Raw genomic sequence first — 23,071 nt, 5'->3', positions numbered from 1 at the left:
GCATAATTAGTTATTTTAGTGAGGCCTAAAAGTCATGACCTTTGATACACTTGAGAGCAAATTGCCAGGGTCAGTTATAAAAACAACGCCTACGCAATGAATTTGATATGAAGTATGAATTACGTAGTGAATTATTTAATTGCATTAAATTATGTAAAAATACACGTGACTGTTGGTGTTGAGATTCACAAACGCATTTATTATAGTTTACACATTTATTTTTATAGAGACTATTCTCCTTTTTATTCTGTGATACGAAGTGTACCTACTTTATACCTAGCACGGTATAGTCACCCTATAGCTAGAATAAATACATATACCTTTTTATGTACTTCTAAAATTACATTTTTTTACACACCAGATATCATTGAAATACCAATGAATATTCTTGATTTTTTTTGTTAGGTACTTAAGTCAAAAAACATTTTGCAAGTGACCCGGATATATTGACCACAAGTGTAGACCGACCAGTGAAGGATAAGCATACTGTACTCAGTTTTGAGTGAAAGGTGAACACAAGATTACATCTTCGAACGAATGGGGATTGAATAGGTACTAATCCTTTCCGGTAAAGAAAGCGAATTTAAGATGAGCGGTGCAACAACGTCGATGTGAATCTTACCGTAGCGAGAGCCGCGGTTTTTGAGGTCGGAGGTCATTTAGTTGTTACAAAAGATCTTCGAAGTATTTTCGAAAATCTGAAAGTAGTTTTGTCTGTTACGCTGTCAATCTAAAAATTACCGAAATGGCTATTGATGTAGCTGGTAAGTAATTGAAAATGAAATAGGTTAGTTCTTGATTCTTTATGAGATACTTATTTAATGTATGTAAAACAAACTACGTCATATATAGTTTTGTTGGACATTTTGTACTTTTTAGAATAAAAAATGTACCTTTTAATAAGTAATAAATAAATTAAAAGTTCGGGAGGAATTTCTTTATACTTAAGTTTTTTTCTTCGATTATATTTTGCTTCTAGTACATATTGCTAGAGCTGTCCTTAAGTTATTCGACACAAATCCTATATTTATCGATCTAATGTGGAAATCAGAGCTTACGTGATTGACTGTCATCTCGATCGTACTGAACTAAAGATTTCTACATTTTAGCGTTTATTATTCATTAGAGTTTGATCGGATAATAGAATACTTGAGACAGCAGATAACAATTTCGATTATTTTGTGGATGAAACATGTTTATGGAAGTCTGGTAAAGTGTTTGAAGTTATTTCTCAAGGAAAAAAAATAGTTACTACTCTACAGCCACTACACTAAACAGTAGCAAGAAAAACACTGCTAACCCGACTTTGATGAAACTTATTTAAGAACAACTGCTAGCAAACCAATTTTCAAATAAAAACCGTACACAAATCGGTATAGCTGAAAACTTAACAATCTTTATTGCTTCGGGAGTAAAATAGCTGTAAGTACCTAGTAGCATTTAAATCCAATTTATAATTTTCTTGAAAATAAGCAACAACTACCTATTTAACTAAGTAACTACAGAATAACCAGAAAGTTGGAAAGGCAGGCTATATATACAAATAGTCCGTCTATTTGCCCAAAAATATTGATTTGGGTGTCAACAAAACTTGGGTTTTGATTTCCTCGCCCCTGTCGATAACAGACGCCTCATTTAGCGCATATTCAAAGCAATTTCCTTCACAAATGGTTATATTAATACGAAACGGAAAATTTTCTTTCAAGGTTTTGACATGGTAAGTAAGTATGAATATTTTATTAATATACCATTGACGTAGATAAATAAATTATACAGAAAAATAGTAATTTGAACACCTTGGAAGTTACATATAGCCTTCGTATATTGCTTAATTTAAAACGTCATTAAAATCAATTTAAGATTTGAAAAATAATTGATGCTATTTTTTTGAGGAGATGTTTCACTTTAAACCTATCGAACCGATAAAAAATATAGCTACGTAGACGAAAAAAAAATTAGAAACATAGCTTGATTTAAAAACATTTTGATAACAATATTAAACCCATAACAATAAATGGATAATGTTTTTTATTTTTATATTTAATATTTAAAAATGTAAATTATATGTTCTAAATAAATATATATAAATATTGAAATGGATAAAATAGATCGATTCACTTTCCCATTACTAACTACTAACTAACTACTACTAATAAAATGAATCATAAGCCGGGCCTCCCCGTCAGCGTGGCGGGAATGCACGAGCCTAGTGAGATCGCCACTATGTTCTCCCACCATTTCAGAGTGGTCTCGCCTCTGGGGCCAGCGCGGCAGGAGCCCGATGCTGAGGAAGGTGGTGAACGTAGTGTTTATTTTACTGCGAAGGAAGTGCGTTCGGTGATCAAAGGCATGGTGAGGGGTAAATCCCCGGGTCACGACAGCCTCAGCATCGAGCACCTGCAGCACGCAGGTGTACACTTACCCAGAGTGCTTGCTATGTTTTTTACTCTGTGTTTAGGCCACGCTCATCTGCCTGATAATCTAATGCGCACTATAGTTGTACCTGTCATTAAAAATAAAACTGGTGATACATCGGATGTAAACAACTATAGACCGATCTCACTAGCCACAGTGATAGCCAAAGTGTTGGACAGTCTGCTTGGTCAGCACCTGGATAAACACGTCTCGCTAAATGATGCGCAGTTTGGATTCAGGCCTGGGCTTTCCACCGAGAGTGCTATCCTGTGCCTCAAGCAGACTGTACAATACTACACGAGTAGAAAGACCCCAGTCTATGCATGCTACCTAGATTTATCGAAAGCATTCGATCTAGTATCGTACGATATTCTATGGGATAAATTAAAGGACGAAACTTGTTTACCTAGGGAATTTGTGCTATTATTTATGTATTGGTATAATAAGCAAAAGAATTGTGTAAGATGGGCAGGCTCTCTTTCGGAGGAATATAGGCTGGATTGCGGGGTGAGGCAGGGGGGGCTGACCTCTCCCACGTTGTTCAGCCTGTACGTCAATGGGCTGATCGATGAGCTCAGCAGCACCGGCATAGGGTGTCATATAGATGGAGTATGCGTGAATAACATCAGCTACGCAGACGATATGGTGCTGCTGAGTCCATCGATTGGTGCCTTACGAAAGCTCCTAAAAATTTGTGAGTCCTATGCGGTGGCTCATGGGCTCAAATATAACGCAAAAAAGAGTGAAATAATGATTTTCAGACCGGACAACAAGCGATACACATTCGTTCCGAAGTTCACTCTAAGTGGAACAGCTCTAAATAAAGTTGAAAAATTTAAGTATTTGGGCCACTGGGTCACCGAGGATCTTAAGGACAGTGAGGATATTGAAAGGGAGCGCAGAGCGCTGTCCGTCCGTTGTAACATGTTGGCCCGCAGGTTTTCACGGTGCACAGGGACTGTCAAAGTTGCGCTTTTTAAAGCATACTGTCAGTCCTTTTACACCTGTACCCTGTGGGTTAACTATACGCAGCGGACGTACAGCGATCTGCGCGTTCAATACAATAACGCGTTCCGGGTGCTGATGGGGCTGCCGCGCCACTGCAGCGCCTCCGCGATGTTTGCGGCGGCTGGCACAGACGGCTTTGCTGCCATTATGCGCAAGCGGTGCGCTTCTATCATGCGCCGCACGCGCGACAGTCCCAACAGCATTCTGCGCGCGCTGGTGGATCGGTGGGACTCTCCGATACTGGCACGCTGGATACGGTTGCATGCAATCGTCTAGCTGTCCAACCGAACCTGCCAGTTCATTATTTATTGTGATTTAAATGTTTTAGGTATTAGTAGTTACTAACACTAGTTTATAAGCTTGTAATTTTACTAACAAATATGGATGTAATTTTAGGATGAATCCGAAATAAATGATTTATTATTATTATTATTATTACTAACGCACGAACATAAAACATATTCCTTTCCAAAAATCTTTAATTTCATCACCATTTCAAAATGGGCGATCATTCACGTTAACTTATAAAGCATGGCTTCTGTAAACAATCATTTAGTAGGACAGTTGCATAAAGCCTTATAAGGAGTCTGACGTCATTGCTACTTATACGGCAAAATGGCGGATTTAGAATGCTTTGATATGTCTAAATCGTTACAAATCTCAATAGACTGACTGATGCTTATTTATTACCTTAGATGTTAAAATGTCCGGGGCTCCGAGATTATTCGAAAGAGTTACCGCGGCCCTGTAAGTGTGTGACACTCCCTCACGCTGCTAACCCAAAACGGGAGGAGTCACTTGATGATTTCCCATAAAAAAAAGATAAGTAGGTATTAAAATGTATTCAAACAGATCTTGTATTTGTCACATAAAATTTTAAAGGTAGTATTTAATTGTAGTAGTAGACTATAGAAATAGGACCTATTTTTCAATTTGAGCCTAACAATACTCAATACTTTGATGCGTACCATAATGTGTACATTTGTGGTATACAGTTAATTTATGTCACAATAGGCTAGTTTCCTAAAAAATAATAATTAGTCCGTCTTGTAGATTGTCCAAAATTAAGCGATACATATTTTTTATTTTTTAAATTGGATCAGAACTTGTTAAGATATAGCGTGTTAAAGTTGAGTGTGACGTCACAAGTTGCTACAATTTTCAGGACACTGTGACGTAAAAGGCCCCCACTCCTAATTTTTGAAGTGTGTTATCTTTGTCATTTTATGTTTAATTAAAAAAAGAAAAAATACGTATCCAATATTTTTTGATTATCTAAAAAGCGGACTAAATATTATTTCATTATTTCGACCCTGGACACTACCCTATTATGGACCCTGTCGCATATAAAACAATAGAAGGAGAGAGGAGGAAGAACACCGAGTGTTTAATGCATGTTTGATGTGGTATATTTTATGTATTAAATAAATCATATTCCCCACGACTAAATATAAATAACATAAAACCAAGAAATAGTCTAATAAAACATCTTCGTTTATTACATTTCTCACCAATGACAGTGAAAGTTAGTATTAATATAAGTGCTTCTCAAAATTCTCAAACCTACTTTGTACCTAAGCATCTGTGGTTGTAAGTATATAAATAAATAATGCCTTTGTTTTTCGGTTCGTTAGCGATAATCTAGCCAGTTTCTAGGCCAGACAGATTCACTCAGGAAGCTAATAATTATTGACTTATGGATTTCCGGTCTTAAAACAAGATTTGGATTGCCAAATTTTTTGCAATGTGTTTGAAATTCATATCATAATGCTCTTACGAATCAAAGGAACATTTTTGTTACTGATTATTGAAAACTAGTTGTTCCCCGCGGTTTCACCCGCGTCCAGTGGGAACTACTGCCTGTACGGGGATTAAATATAGCTCATGTTGTTGTGGAAGTGTAAAGCTTACCAACAGTTAAGATTTTTTTTAATCGGTTCATTGATTTCAGATCCTTAAGGGTACAAAAAAAAATTCAAAAGAATATTTCCACAGTTCCTCTTTATTATATTAGTATAGATAAATAGGTACGTGGGAATTGGTTTTCCGTTTTTTTCTGTTAATAAATAAAAAATCTGTAGGCAAATGACAACACAGAATTAGTTTACGACAAAATGGAAAATTTCACAGAAAACCAACAAATGGAATGATTCAATGTTGCCGATTTGAAAACATAACTTTGAAAGATTAATTAAGTTTGTGAACTTACCCGATAGCTTGTTGCTATAACAAGAAAAGTTAACATTTCTATGGAGAAATAGGTGGTTTTAGAATTTTGACCTATTCAAATCTATTTGAACGGATTTATTTTGAAGGTTTATTGTACCTTAAATTAGCTGGACTATTGTTATCATTTACTTATTTGTTAATCTTCTTCTCTTCTTGACTTTTGAAGAGAATTCGGAATATAAACTATCCTATGTTCTTTCTCAAGGTCAACTCTATCTCTGTACCAAATTTTATTAAAATCAGTTCAGTGGTTTAGACGTGAAAGCGTAACAGACATACAGAGTTACTTTCGCATGTATAATATTAGTAGGGATTAAAAAAATATAGGTGACGTCAGCGTGTTACCAGTAGTTATTTATCGCGCAATGTACGTAGGTATGTAAGTACATGCCTATGTCTCTACGTGCAAAAAAAAAACCTATAAATCAATAAAGTGACCAACTTTCATCACAACATAGAAGTTTTATAAAGAAACTTATCCTTGGTCCAATCTTATGTTCGTGACGTACAGTTACTACATTATATAGCAAACTTTTCAATCACTCAGATAACTTCGGAAGTTGAAAGTACCTTCATCTATTAAGTAGTGAGTGACAATCGAAGATAGATGATACCTAAATACACTTAGGAAATGGAACTTTGAAAAAGACTTTTCTTACCCTGGTGAAACATCAGTGATGTTGTGTCTGATGTTGTGTTCCTTGAAAGTCTAACATTCAACTCAACTTTGGTGAGACTTTCCGACTTCTTACTACCCATACCTACTGTCAATGACAGCCTCAGTCAATAGATTCACGTGATTTCTGAAGCATGGATTTCAGTCTGGAACACGAAAGGCTCCAGAAGGAATACACGTCTGTTACGTATTTCAATAAGTGTCTGACACTGCCTTTCGCAAACCCTACCAAACGAATGACCTGTAGATATATGTATAAGTTATATATACTCAATGTATGCTAGTACTAATCTATATCATACATTTAGTACATTCAGAGACATGTGGACAACCCAGTATGTAACTAGTGACGACACCAGTCCAGTCAAACTAGTTCAAACTAGATCGATGATCAGTACCTATTATAGTATGTTCCCATCTTTAAACATTTCAGCCCGCATATTTCTGAAAATTTATTCATATTCATCAGATATTTACTAAAATACTGACAAAACTACTACAAGCTAAACAATTTTCATAATTATAAATTCTTCATCGCTTGTTGATCATAATGAAGGTCGTTGACCTCGAAATAATTTGTCGCTGGATTGAATATTATTATCCGAAAGCATGTCATCTCCGAACTTAATTTTACTTTCAAGAGGTTCGAGTAATTACAGGGTCCTTTTACTTTGCAAATTAACCGTAATTTAATGTTTAGGACGGTTTCACACTGGTTTGGGGTTATTTATAGAATGGAATACTAACATGACATTTGACAATTCCGTGGGTGTATAATACCTACTCAAACGTCCCTAAGTCGTAAATATTGTAGAGATCGAATGTTCTTTGAGCAGTCCTTAAAATTGATGGGCGTTTCAATATTCGTATTCATTTATTTTACCAAAACTATTATTATCAAAACGTTTTAGTTATTGTGTTTAATAGTTATCCTAAATAAATAGCTCAACATAAATTCATCAATAATTGTGATGAAGAAATAAAACATTCCTTTTAGAACTACATATTCTCATCCTTTAGTCGGATTCCACACTACCATAAGTTCTACAGTTCGTAAAAAAAATACGCGCAGTGCAAAACAACGTCTCATCGCGCGTCACATCACAACAGACCGAAGCGCGTATTATCATCACATACACTAGAAAACACAGCAATTAACAATTAATTACACAAGATAAGATACACACGATATAATCGTGATATCGTTAAACATGTAGGGTGTGCATCGACCTTGTATTTACGTAAGTTTGTGAAACGGAACGTGTTTCGACGGTCAAGTGCAAGGTAAGAAGATGGGTATAAGCACTTAAAGGTAAATAAACAAACGATTGCGAAGAAGGATTTATGGTCCTTTTGGGTAGGGCTTTTGAAGATTTTACATTGAATAATATGAAGTAATGTTATGAGTATAGAGTTTATTTTAGGTTGACTGAATCTTGGAACATGGTTGTGTGGTTATGAATCTGTTGGTAAGGGGAAATATCAAATTACAATGTCAGATTCTTAGCGTAAATGACACTGAAAAAATAAAACTTATCGGAACTGAAACGTCCAAACATTATGAAACTGTAGCGTCATTGTAAAAGTTACATAAAATACAAGAATTTGTGCATTAAAATAAGACGTACCACAACAAATCCAACCCATTTTCGCCAGTCACTAAACCCAAACAAAAATTACAAAACAGAAAAGCCGTAACATCTAGATTAGCCCAAACTCGTGAGATCTGCCGTTGATAATCAAGAAATTCTGTGCCATCATCATTTTGATCGACCACTGATTACTACAGTGATGTTGGCGAAATGTTTCGCAAATCTGATAATAAGTTTGTTAATGGTACTAGTTGTGACTCATCTAACTTGGAACGTCTAAACTAGAGCAGAAATTAGATTGATATCTGTCTCAAGGACTGGAAGTGGCTAGAAAGTGTAATTGCGGATAACCTTGTGTGTCTTAATCGCATGTTATTGCGGGGAAATCCTTTTTATTACGTGTCAAAAACTTACAGAATAATTTGGTAACATTTGGTGAATAAGATAACGTAATTAGTCCGTCTTTTAGATAATACTTAAATAATGGACACATATTTTTTCTTTTCCCTCGCAAACACATAACAACGAAGATACAACACGTTTGAATTTGTGTTACGTCACTTTTAAGCACAGATTTTACATAAACGTGACGTCACGAGCCCTTTTTGTCAATCTTTGTAGCCTTAATGTTAATAATTAATGTTTTGTTAAAATAAAAAATATATATGTGTCGAATATTTTTTCCCAATATTTTTTTGACCGAACACGTTATGGCCAAACACCAAAATAACGAGACCTGTGATTCCGCGAATCCCAGTCAAAAGTCCTGATTTCATTTCTAAACAGGTCTAGAGAGTATTTTCTGTACCTCAATTTCATATCTATTCTAAATCGTATCAGAAATAAGGCTCTCAACTCCTTTGAAAGGATAAGTAGGTCGTAACTTGTATTGCCCAAGGGAATCTTGCGAATATATGGATACTTGGTTTTATAACTTAGAGTCGGCAATATGTTTGAAAACAATAGGATATTCAATAGGAAATCAATAAGCGTGTATTATAAGGCTAAGTGTAGGGATATATCGGATTTACTTGGAATCGGAAATGAAATTACTGTCATAGCAACGATCACGGAGTAAGAAAAGATGAGCGGAGATGACAAAATGTAGGTAGGTCAGGCGCTTTCTTCTAGGTCAAATTGATACGGTGGGCATGACCAAAACAATCAGTAAGAGTCAACTAACGAGGCGTTCAGGTTCTTCTAGATATCTGTGAATTATTTTTGGTATTACAAAAAATAATTGTCAAGTCCAAAGAAGGCGAATAAGGGCGAAGACAGTAACGTTTCTCTTTCCCCGCACATCTGCATTCATTTCTTAGGAGATTTTACGTTATAGCACCTCCGCTAGTTATTTTGTTCTCCATAGCAACGACAATGGAACGTATCATTTCGGTAATATATTTCTGTCTGGATTCGAGTCACGAGACCATGACTCCTAGGCTCGTCAATATTTATTGAAACACGTGGGCAAAAATATTCCAACAAACGTAGATAAAAAAACGATAGCAAAAAAACCCTAGGCCATTTCTGATACTTTTATAACATTGAATCATCACATAATTTTGCAGTATTTTGGTCGATACTTCACATATATAAAGCTCGTTAGTAGACTTAAATATAACAATAGGTTAATTCATTAAATCAACAATATTTTCTTTCTACCAAAATTCGCATTTCTCAAAACCAAAATCATTGTTCACAAAGGTATTTTAAGCACCAATTAAACGTTAGTACTTTTGAGTGTTTAGCCATTAAATTGCCAAGTTTCTACCGTACTGAGTTATTAATTTTGCGGTACGTAAGAAGCTATTGAAAGAAGCTATTGAAATTAAGTAAGTGGTTATTCAGTTATTTTTGGTGGATTGTAGCAATTTCCCGCTAATCGACCACAAGGTAGCCTCGATATATTGTTTGATTAGTCTACTTGAACATTGAAGGTTTGTAACAGCTAAAAGTATTGCTTGTTTCAAAATATTTTGTAAATTCTTCGATATGCTAATAAATGGTCGCCCTTACGTGGTTTCACCGAGGTTGATGCATCACCTACAAGCACAGTGTGTATAAATATTTTCTTTAGTACACTACGAATGGTAAATAGATTGAGGAGGTCAGATAGGTGAGATAGTCAATCGCTCCATGCAATCTGCATGTGGTTCATATTTGAGGAGTGGCTAGACAGTCAGAAATGAAGATTGTACTACCAATTCAAGGGGAGAAAGGAGCAGACACGACGAGGAATTGGCCCATAGCATAGGCTATTCTTAGCCATAATCTACTAGAATACACTAAAAATATACTTTCATTTCCTTTGCTAATCAATACAGCATACAGCTTTCAGTCCTTGAAAGTCAAATGCACAACATCGAAAAACATTGCAACACCATATAATTAAAGCATTTGTTTTGAAAAGAAATCCATTCAAGTCGTTACAAAATGTTATGAAACGTCCGGCAATAACTTATTGGTTAATGTTCACTTGTATGTAAAAATTGACAGCTGTGAACTACCGTTGGCTGCGCAATTTATCATCGGATAGTGTCGGTAATGGGTAAAACCTATCATTTATCTAGCTTTTTTACAAGAACTACGAAGTAGTTGTGTTTTCTTTGAGATGACAATGCATAATTTCATGTAAGAGTATAGTGTTTTAAGAGATTGGTGACTGTTACTGTTACAGCCTTTTTATCGTCCCACTTCTGGGCTGCGGCCTCCTCTCACACGGAGAAGGATTGAGCATTAATCACCACGCTTGCTCAATGCGGGTTTGTGATTTCAGACTATAAAGTCCAGGTTTCCTCAAGATGTCTTCCTTCAGTTTTTTATCAGCCATTGGTGTCCAAGATATACTTAGATATACATACAAACTTAGAAAAACTATTGCGTACCTATGCTTAAATCCTGAGACACTACTGTAAAAAAACCCTTTATGGACATACAGTCTGACTAAGGAACGCTTTTGTTTTTCAAGACTAATCTGACTTAGTACAGTTAACCCCATAACTTCAGCAGTTTTGGAAGATGTGTTCTGCTGCTTTTGGGGTTGACTGTACATAAAGTACATGCGAATATTTAAATTCCATAAAATGTGAGAAAGTCGCGCTTATTGGAGTCATCAGAGCACAAATCTCAAGGGTACTCAGCTTGGGAAATGAAAATGTCTTTCTCATTTTTAGATTGAACCAGAACATTATTTTCTAAATATATTTTTTTGACTGAGGCTTACGCAACATATCTACTAGTCACGTAAGAAATAAGAATATATTAGTAACAACCAAAGACACGTCTCTAGTAACATTGGATATGATTTTTCAAAATATACTCTAGATACCTAAAAATCAGAAAACAAAGAGAAAAATATAAGAGATTACTACCAATTTACTGCGGATTTCAATAACCGAACTATCCGTTGTTTTGCGATTGAAGATTGAACGTTAACATTAGCTTCATATAAATTATGTTATCCTACTTTTAGCACACGATATGTTACAGATTACTTGGCCGTCCGCACACTTTATGATGTACCTAAGTTTGAGCGTCAGTCAACGTCCGAACTATCTAATCTAACTATTATTTCTAACAAAATAAATTATGTCTGGCTTCATTGGGATCTTGGTATATAATTAACAGATGCAATCAAGTTAGTTTAAATTAATTAACATTTGGCAATTTCATCCTCGTCTGAAGCTCTATAAGTATGGCTGATTTCACCTTATAAAACGAAGGTTAAAACCATAATTACCTACATTATAATTTTGATCATGTGTGAAAAATCCTTAACAATGTTGTGAATGCAAAAGCGACTGTCTGTCGTTCTTTCGAAGCAATAAAAGGGTACACAGATAGTATAATGTATAGACCTCCAGAAAGGACATAGGCCTCTTTTCACCCGGTCACAAGGAGTTGTGTACACACAAAACCGCAGAGCTAGTCATAAATTCTTCAGGTTTAAACTGAGTTTAACTTAACCGTGATTTGTGGGGTTTGTGAAATTTGCCCTAATGGTCTTACACCATTATTTATGGCAGACGTATTTCATGGTGATTTGCAACGGTTAATATGGTGGCCATCCATCCTGATCCGTATCTTACGACATGTCGAAATTCACTTGATTTATAACACGTGCAGTGTGTTAATATTACTATCACAGTTAAGAAACTACTTGACTTATAAAGATGAAACTTGTCATAGGTATTCACCAGATCCTAACCTATCTCCATAACAAGTTTCATCAAAATACTTCAAGCGGTTTCTAAATAAAAGCATGAAAAAAAAAAATTCATATTCATAAAAAAATTTTGGTTGTTAATTAAAAATGTAAAAACGGGATTTGCTAAATTGATATTGATGATAATTACTTGAGCTATTAAAATATATTTATGAAGAGTTCATCCATTAGCGCTAATCGTGTTATGATAAAGGCTGCACAAGACTATTACAGACATTATAATCTGTCTGGCAGTTAGTTTAGATAGGAAATTGCTCTCGTGATTGTGTGGGGCTAAGGCACAAGCGATTTAGAAAGAAGTCAAATTGTTATGAGTTTCACGTAGGAAAAGTAAAAGTACATTAGGTTATACAGAAAATTACGAAGATCGATAAGTGGGTATCTAAGAAAATAACATTTTAAGTTTTTAAATTCACCATATTATGTGGCTGAAAAATGATATTTAATATTGAGATAAGATTTTTCTAAACACTGTCTTCACACTTTCTTGGCCCACACTTATGTGGTCTACTTATAAATATTTTATTGGTTTAATTGCAATTGACATTTTTATCTACGACAATCTAAGTCTCACAATAAGTAAGTGTATCCATTTTGACACTTTCAAAAAGACTAAGGAATCACTCCGCTTTTGAACCCGCTTGTTCTACAGCCCGGTGCTAAAACATTACATCAGATTATGATTGTGGGGCAGAGCTTTATGGAGTCATGGACCATCATTTCTCATATAACACTTTACCTAATAATTTTATAAAATGCACGGATATTTCGAAAAATAGTGTCGATTTCATGGATGCTTATTAAAATTTTTGAATGCAATTTTTTCTAACCACGAAATATTTTGTTTTCTTTCATATTATACTAATCCAAAGTGGCTCTAAAAAGATTTTGTTACACCAGCAAATTATGACAACATATTTTAAAAAGAAGACTGTAGTCTACCTGTTTGCAACCAATCAAAGCAAAGCTCGGCTCGTAGCATTAATATTCTCATTTGCGTTTATTGACTAATCTGCATAACACTACCTACTATTGTTCAATGAACCAATACAACAAGAAAAATAGTTTGACAAGACAAAAGACATGCACAGTAATTCAAAACAGTGCGAAATATCTACACGATAGAAAAAAAAATGTTATAAAAATCTAATCGTATGAGAATATTTTCGTAGAAAGTGAATTCAAATGAGCGAACATACAAACAGACGATAGTATCGAGCGGGGAAGCGAACCTGTTAACGAACAATGGACCGATCGTTTCCGCTGAGCCAATTCTGATCTTTATCTTTATCTTTTATGTAATGCTTTGAACATGATGCGAGTACACTTACACTCCGAGTATGTTTTTATATTAGCTTTTAATGTTATTAGGATTACTTATGAATGTTATAAATGCGAAAGTAACTCCGTCTGTCTGTCTGTCAAAACTACGTACTGAACCGATAATAACCTGAGAAAGGACGCAGGCTTCTTTTTTTGACCCATTGCGAGAAGTGTTTCACCCGTTACGTAGGTGAAGCCGCGGGCTAGGCATAGCTATTATAAACTGTTTTAGAATACCGACGGCAAAATAGCTTATCCCAACTCGTAAAAAAGCTCATAAGTGCTGAGAATCAAATACTTAAAACGAGAAGGGAGTTTGCGGAACTTTTCAGTTTCAAGACCTAATATTGGCATTTCTTCCTATGCCTATTTTGGGTCTGCAATGCTTACCAACTTACAATGTTTTCATTGAAAATCATAAAAAAATTCAATCTCCCGTACAGGTGACTTGTCCGTACAAAGAAATTATATCAAAACAAGCCCCATAATACTTTGAAAGTGTACACCATGTTGACATTACATAAGTGGGTGGGGTCCATACATTCTAATACTCGACATCAGTCTATCTTGTACAGTAGACCGCACATCAGTGGTAACTGTCATGCACCTTAACTCAATAGTAATAAGTACGATTTTCCTACAAAACTGTTACCACTGACCTGAAGTTGACTGTACGTATTACTATTTACTACATTGTATATGTCACTGGTACATTGTAGAACACGTGTTATTATGATTTAACATTTAGTAAAGCATACAGGTTTGGTCTGGGGTTTGTTGGTTTTAATGAGTTTTGGTCCGACTTTACGACCAAAACGCATTAAAAGTAAAGGGTAAATAACAGTTGAGGAAGCTGTCTTCAGTCATTTGTTTCTTTTTTTTTAATGAGTGTGTAATTTTATTTAAGTTTTTGTCAATTGTAATTGTTTTAAATCTTTTTTAAACGTTTAATTATAGTAGCCTGTGAATTCAAAATTACTTTTCCTGCGACTTAAACATGAGTAGATAGACATGTTGTTTTCAACAAACAAATAAATTATGAAAACTTGATATTTCCTAATATTTAAATAGACAATATTGAGAGTGATATCTAAATGAGCACGTGTATCTCAGATAGGCTCGTTCATATGTTCATTTTCCAACATTTTCTTGAGATTAGTACATCAAAAATTCATGAGACGAGGGATGTAGTTAGATAGATAATAATATGTAGGGTACACAAAGACTTATATGTATTGCCATTATCAAGTAAAGATTACACGTGGTTCGTACATGCTGATCTATACTAGAACTAATATTATAAAGCTTTCAATCGATCATAATGGTTAAGCAACGCTTGCCGCGGTCGGCACGTGGATGGATGGGATCAATCATATCATAACGTGTTCCTAAGTGTTTTATAAGTCAGATCAAATTTGTAAGTTCTTCTAAATATTTGGCAGTTTCATTAATGGTGTTGACAAGTCAGTTTGACCAGTCTTAACGTGGAGTAACTGGACTGAAGAGGTCATATAGGCAGTAGCTCTTAAGTTAGACTGAAAGCCGACCTCAACATTATTGAAAAAGGCTAGGCAAGTGATAACTCCGTGACTGATAAAATTACTCAGCAATGGTTCATTAAAATAACTCGTAAAATTAGTTAAAATAAAGTTTCCACGTATCAACATTGGAGGTCAATTTCAAATCTGTCAAAAGCACTCGTCAAGTGTATTATGAAAGCGGCTGAAAGTTTGAGGTGATCAACAAATCGTGTTATTTCGTACACAAAGTACGTAAAACCTATTAAATACGAGGGTTTTCTTTTGAGGCACATAATTATGTTTTCGGTTTGTAGCTGAAATGGGTGGAAGGAATATGGATTGTGTATTTTGGAGGATTGTAAAATATAGTCCAATTTTTGGAATGATTTTCAGATGCGAATTAACAATTTTCTTTTATCCGATAGCCTTTATCACTACTGGCAATTCTCTTATATGTAGAGACAAATCTTCTATAAAAACAATATTGTACTGATGAAAGTTTTTCAATCAGAAAAGAAAGTTTTTTTTCGTAGCCACCGTAAAAACTGTCGAGCTATTCCTCAAACAATTGTCAGGATCTACATATTATCTCAACATAACAACCACCGAATTCCTGGCTGAGACAGGTCCACATACCCCTTACATCCCCTCATCAGATTTGCACTATTCAAAGTAAAACTCACCCTTTTGATACGGGAGATTAAATTACAAACTTGTGTAAGCCAAAACGATGACATACATCACTCTTATGACACTTGTTTTACAGTCTATTTTCGCTTGGCAAGACGTGGTCGTAATAGTACCTTCATATGGGACTGTAATCGAATTTAAGGTTTGTTTGTACTTCCTATGTGGCTTTATTTACCTACTATTTCTTTAGTTGGTATATGTTGGGATGAGGATAAATCGTATTTGGTCGTGAAAGCTGAATGGGAGCCTCCTGTATAGAGTACAATAGTGAATGGATCCGATTTTTTGGGATCAGATTCATTTGTACAAATTAAAGGGGATAGATATCTGTGTATTAATACGGAAAGAGATTTTGTGTAGGTTTAGCTACAGTGAGTTCAGGAGAATAGTTTCTGCTGAACTCACTTTTCAGATATTTTTCCATGGTTAATTTTCTTAGTGTTTTTCAAGTTCCTACCTATGTCGCGGCTATTATGTTACTTTACTGTTACCAGCCGCACAAAATTGACTTCTTCAGTGAGTCAGTCAATTCAATAAAAATGCGTAGGTCTTACTTATGCAAGGCTTATCGTCCTATTTACTTTATCGTAGTACGTTTTTTTTTTCTGAAGGGATATCATCAAATGGCCCGTTGTGGGTGCAGCATAAAGGAGTGTCAGATTCTGATGTTCCTTCTTAAGCCCTTTATGTACCGGTACCGCAGTAAATCTTTCGAACAAGTGTTCGAAGATTGTGGGTTTGTTCGAAAGAGTTACCGTAGCCCTGGTCTACGACGAAAGGTCTTCGACGGAACACTACGGTTTTTTGTCAGTAGATAAGAGTCTGACACTCCTTCACCGCTGCTAACCCACACTCGCAGGGGTCATTTGATGATTAAAAAAAAGCCCCAACAGGGTAGTATACACTCTAAGAACGTAAACAACGCCTTGTATGATCGTACATGAATGAAATGTCAATCATCTGTCAATTTATTTGACGTTTGCGCTAACTGTATGTCGCAATGCGATGGTACAGTCCAAGACCTTGTTCAGATAAATCGTTTTATACATTGCGACATAAGAGCAAATGCCAGTTAATTCGGAAATTATATGGTAATCATTTAACTTGTAGTTTTGTAAACTATGTTATGGTTGTTTTGGTTTAGTAACCGAAATAAATGATGTGTAACGAGTTACTTTTTTTTCAAATATGGTGACTAAGTACTGACATGCGGTTTCAAATTGAGGAGGTTTCAGAAACATTGTTCGTTTTACGCGGGATCGTCTATTTATACATATTTCGGTACAATTCATACGTCATTAATTTAATTCGATTTGAATAGTGTCAAGCGTGAAATACATAATTATCACTAAACAACTATCTTTCAAATGATCCTTTCATTACAAATCGAGAATACAGATTACGTTCCGACTTACGCTAATATTAGCACCTGATTAAAGGATTTAGCATCAAATAGCTCACTATCTGAAAGGAATCCTATATAAACAGAGTTTGTGATAATTATATTACCACTAAAACCAAATAAAGCCTACATTGGGAATCTAATTGCGACAGACTTAAAGCTGGTAGACCGATTAATTTCATTAGGTTTCTGTGGGTTGTTCATACAACATGAAGTTTGTGACTTCAAAAATAGATAATTTACCATTATAAATATACAGATTTTTTTTTCATAAAGCTATGAACAGGTTCCCTCTATTCTTGCTCTAGTCTCTTACATGCTTTAGCGGAGGCGCATTTACTATTGTATAGAATACCTAGGCAAAATATATTTTTTTAATTCATACATTACCTACACGTTTAAGGTATTTTTAATTTGTATTTATTTTATTTAGGAAACAAGCAGTCACATACAAAAAAACTTACATAAGGAAACAATAGGTTCAAAAAGTAATTTCAATTTTCAATTATTGTGTAGGTAATGTATGGAATAACGGATTATACAGATTGCCGGTAACATATAAATGTTTTATCTCCTGAACTTAAGCATATAAAGTCATGTACGTGTACTCGCCTTTGTGAGGTAAAACTTCTATTTGTACGTACCTGCCTAAAACAATCATCATCCTCCGAGCCTTTTTCCCAACTATGTTGGGGTCGGCTTCCAGTCTAACGAGATGTAGCTGAGTACCAGTGCTTTACAAGGAGCGACTGCCCTATCTGCCTCCCTCAACCCAGTTACCCGGGCAACCCAATACCCCTTGGGGTTAGACTAAGACAATATGTAAGTATATTTCTTATTTTTTGTTCCATGTAATAAGTAATCCGTAAGATAAACTTGTAAACGAACAGTCAACGGCACCAACATCAACAAATCCTGAATCTTGTAGAATTAGGCACAAAGCGGATACCTACATATACATTATTTCCTAACAAAATATATACTCGTAGGAAAATATTGCTTACATTCGTCCGCTTATCTGGTAAGCTTGTTCAGGCTGAAAGATTACTATACTAAGTATATAGAGCGTCAAAAATACATGATAATATTCTCAAAGAAAAGGCTATATTTTCTGGTTGCTTTTTTGTGAACAATCCTTAGGTAACTACGTCTATCTGTCGGTTTTAACGCCTCAACTAAATAATAGAACTGATTTTAATGAGCACAGATAGTCTAGCTAGAGCCTTGACCAAGTGTGTGCTAAGTATGAATGTAGATGGATGGAGAGGAAGAGGAAGACCTAAGAAAAGATGGATGGATTGCCTGAAAGATGACATGAACAGGAAGGGAGTAAGTGTGTGAGGAAGGGAGTGACTAAATAAAACTGAGGGCAGGAGGAAGAAGAAGTCTAGCATCATTTTCATTATTTACATAGTCATAAAGAGCCATAACAATTTAACATGCAATGGGCGGGCAACCAAACCTTTTCTGCATTAATTTGACTACTTACGACAATTTGTATCTATTAACATAGTTAGAAATATGTTTCTTGAACCCCGAGTCTAGACATTTGCCATAATTTCGTACTTAGCATGCGAAAAGCATTAAATATCAAAGGATTTCTAAAAACGTCTTACACCATTTTATGTAAGAGTAGGTAATGAGTCATGGAGGTCCGTTCAGAATAATAATAGAGTGAGTGAGGAAGGAAAGTACTAGCGCCAGTAGCTAGCATGGAATGATGTATGAATGTTTGCTTAGGGTTGCTCCAGTTTATAATTCGCTGGATTTGTGGGTATTTTCCCGGGCTGGGAAAACCGGGGAGGAAAAATTATGTCAAATACCGAGTTTTTCGATTTTATATTTTTTAACTCTTTTTGAGAAATATAATATCATTTGTTATTTTCTCGTTCACCATTTGGACCCGATATTTTACGTATGGTTTTTCAAACCATGAAGATTTTAAATTTAAAGAACAACAAAGGTGTCACTTTGTGTTTCGTACAAATATTCAGCATTTTTTTTTTAATCAGTAATAGTTAGTTTACATTCGTACGTTTTTATTTTAGTCAGAATTTTTTAATATGTGATGGCAACCCTATGCATGTTGCACTTAAGATAGTGTTGCAGTTAAGATGGGTAGCTGTCTATTGAATATGCATTGGCATTCTAATTGCTTTGTAACTCTAGGAGCCAAGTTTCAGCAATCTGTTCCCATACTAATTAGGCTAGGTTACGTTATTTTCTTACTTGAGGTTAGGCATTAGGCATTTGGATTTATCCAAATTTGGATTTTCTGATATTTGAACTGTAACCGCGTTGGGACAGTAAAACAGGTTGATGATGATGATTAATTGAAACTTATCTGTTCTTATGCTTTACTTATCCCTAATTGTCCACTGTGAACATTAACTTAACTTAAGTCAAATCTGTAAATGTGTGTGTGGATCAAAAAAGTTTTATTTATTTATTTAAACCGCAATCTAAGCTTTATCCGCATAAGAAAAGCAGTTTGGTGGTCCGTGACCCTTTATTCTTAGTTCTCTTTGTTTATCTCTTTGGTATGTTAACATAATGATAAAGATACATTTATCCTCATATTATATAACCGTGTAACTACCTACATATTGATGTTATTTAATTAAGTAAGTACAATGGTTTGGCTCAACTGTCTATCCAAGTCGAACATGCGTACTTCTTTCAAACAATCCCAAACCCTAACATGTACTTAGGTGCCAAGGTCTGCCGGGGCTACGGGATTGTTCGAAAGAGTTACAGCGGCCTTCCCTGGTACATAAAAGGCCTACGACGGAACACGACGTTTGAGTAAGTAAGAGTCTGACACTCCCTCACCGCTGCTAACCGACAGCGGGAGGGGTCATTTGATGGTTTTTGACGTCGTTACAAAAAAAAAGGCCAGAATCTAGGTACCTTTCGCTTGAAAAGAGTCTTGTGTTGTATTGCCCTACTAATATTGTCTGTTTTAAACCAAACACATTATCAGGACCTCATTTCTTTTACCTGTTTAGTTTGCGGTTAGTTCAGACTCACTTTTAAATAAGTTTGATTAAATTACTTATTTGTTTTGACTGTCGGGAACAGATTATAAGTTTCATAGTGTTTTAATGTACATAGGTTCTTAATCGGTTTTTCAAGTCGCGTTTCAAATAGGTTTCAAATTGTTTAAGAAATATTGCTGAAAACAAGATATTACAGGAGGAGGATATTACATTGTTTGTTTGAGTTTTTGTACATAATTACTGTAAGTAAATACCTAATTGGTTTTTAAACGTTGTAATAAAATACCTCTACAGCTAAACCCTTTAAGACATTGTAATACATTCAACAAAGGTTCATTGTTTTACAATATCCTTAACAAAAGTTATCTCAAATTTAATATTGAAGCCTGAAAATATAAACTTAGTTTCTTCTTGATAAACTTGTATTCACGAGCCATGGAGAACAAAAGACTAGCGGAGATGTCATAACGCAAATTCTCCTAAGAAAGTAGCGCGAAAATGCCGGTGTTTGGGTGACGAGGAACGTTACTAGCTCCGCCTTTACACGCCTTCTAAGGAACCCAATCAATCAAGACCAATCTTTGACCTGAACCTCGTTAGTAGCTGATAGCTAGTAAGTGATCACGCCTACCGTACGTAGCTTGACCTACAAGAAGTCTCATAACCTACCTTCCTTATGGCATCTCCGCTATCTTTCGTTCCTGCGTGAATCGAGCTTTTTAACGCCTGTAGGTATAGTAGTAACATTGAAGCAACAATACGAATTGCTATTAATATTTTGTTAGGCACGTGTAAAGTTCCTCTGGTTAATAAATAAAGTTAATAGTTTATTAAATGGTAACATGGTATAAGTTGGTATAGGTTAGCATGAATGGGGGAATATTAATAGTGTGAATGTGGGTGGTACGGTGTAACTTACTCCAAGTAAATAGTTGAGGTTAATTGATGATCTTAAACGGTGAATTTGTAAACTCAAAATTTCATTGACTTGATCTGTTTGCTTTCAAACCTTATAGCATAAATAATTTCTAGAATTAAAAAGAATTAAACCATCAGCCAAAATAAAAAAATAGTGGACAAACTGTAGGTTACCTACCTCATCATGAAAATTTTAATAAAAAATTATATTAAATAACTTTATTTTGCACCTTCAAAATTTCGATGTTACCAAAAATACTATGGCTCGTCAAAGGGTAGGACAAAAGGGTACATCGTGCATACGTCGGTCCCTCGAGATAAATAATTAATTATATTACTACGAAAGCTTTAAATCGGTCCTCATGTACGAGACATTTTAAGAGCAATACCTAAACCACTCTTAGAATATTAAACAACTAAGTTAAAACTTCGTTAAAATTAATTATGTGGTCTACGTCTACGATGTTATTGACCTTTTATATTTGTACTACAGCACACTAGAAAAAAAAAATGATCTGAAAAAAAAATCATCGCCCTGTAAAAATATGTTATGTCACAATTTTTTTCACACTTCGAGAACAACCTTATATAAGAAACAGCTTCCAAATTATTCATTTTAAAGATCAATGATGTACTTTCAACCTTCAAAAACAATTCTATAAATAATTATCTTTCAAAACTATAAACTAGAAACTATAATTTCAAATGAATAGCTATAAAAAATATAAACAAAATGACTACATATCTACTACTCACGTACGCAACTGCAGTGGGAACCAAGCAGGGCGACGACTTAGTGCCTCAAGCGGAGCGGAGACGGGAGCGGGGCGGAATGACTTGAGCACGCGTTTGACTACCCGCGCGCTTAGCACGAACACCGCGCCCATTAGCCAGGCGCCGAGAAGTGCGCCTAATATCGCCTGGTAATAAAAAAATATTTATGAAGGAAAGTTAGTAAATTAATTTTCACAACAGTAGTTGATATTATTTACTAAAGTTGCCGTAATTTTGGAAATATAGCAGGAAAACAACTGACGAGAGACATGTTTCATATGAATCGTTTTCAAAAAGGCACCTTGTCTAATTTAAACATTTTAAATCACCTGAGAACCATTCTATTCTATTCGAGAGTCTCAACCATTTGAAAGACTATCTAATCATTATTTAATGTACGCTCCATTATCTACAAATTATAATGTTGGATGAACTAAACTATTTTACTTTAACGTAACACCTAATCCTCTTCACTAATATACATAACTGTCATACAAAGGAGCACCATTTCATAATTACAAATAATACCTGAGAGCATAAAGTAAATAACCACTAGAGAGCGCACTCGCCAATTTCTTCTAAGAACGCGACTCACCACTGCGGGCGGGGGGACGCGGCATAATCCGCGGCTACTATTGGTCAGTTCACGGTCGCTACTAAAGGATCGTACTGATCGTAGCCTTATAGTACGCGCAAAATCACTAACTTTTGGCGAGCGTCGGGGCACTGTATGCGCAGTCAAGTGGTTTTATAGTCTTTGCCTGAGAGGCTAGCAACATACTTGACATAAACCCATATAAGATACTCAGCTAAGTGAAGTGGTCTATTCTTGTTCCCAATCCAACAGACACACATTATTAAGTCTTCTTGTCCCTTTATTTAAGTGGGTATCCCATTTCCCGAATCTTTATTGTTTAAGTGTGCGTGGGATGCCATGTCTCCGAAATTAGGATTTTTTTGCCGTTCAAATAAAAACTAAAATGAATGTTTGATTTGTATTTGCTGTCTATTTTAGGTAACGAAATTGTTATTGGAGGTTTTATTTGTTTAGGATAATATGAAAGTTAGATAACTTACATAGGTTCCAAATGCGAAATTGCTTGATGAAGGAGCATCGGGATCTGAAAGAAGATAAAACTCTGAATATTTATTTATTTATTTAGTACACTATGGAGAACTTACAGCTGAACAAAAACTAAACAATAGAAGGAGACATAGTCGACAGAGAGCCAATTAAAAGTCCTTGCTTATAATATTAGCCTAGAATAACGTGATCATATATCAATGCAACGTTTTTAGA

The 23,071-nt window shown here is 35.2% G+C and overlaps 1 protein-coding gene across 2 annotated transcripts in view; it reads right to left on the bottom strand.

Moving 5' to 3' along the window:
• LOC110372217 (myoblast growth factor receptor egl-15) overlaps positions 1-23,071 on the bottom strand; it is a 125,795-nt gene that overhangs the window by 72,483 nt on the left and 30,241 nt on the right. For both annotated transcript variants that reach the window (XM_049838225.2, XM_049838226.2), the window contains 2 exons: positions 22,849-22,892; positions 21,754-21,917 (listed from right to left, as the gene is read on the bottom strand). In XM_049838225.2, the coding sequence (XP_049694182.2) occupies positions 21,754-21,917; positions 22,849-22,892 (208 nt within the window). The remainder of the gene's footprint in view (positions 1-21,753; positions 21,918-22,848; positions 22,893-23,071) is intronic.

This window comes from Helicoverpa armigera, chromosome 8 (assembly GCF_030705265.1).
Source record: "Helicoverpa armigera isolate CAAS_96S chromosome 8, ASM3070526v1, whole genome shotgun sequence".
Taxonomy (NCBI): Eukaryota; Metazoa; Arthropoda; class Insecta; order Lepidoptera; family Noctuidae; genus Helicoverpa; species Helicoverpa armigera.
Note: the sequence above shows the minus strand (reverse complement) of the source record. Positions and strands in the feature narration are given on the sequence as shown.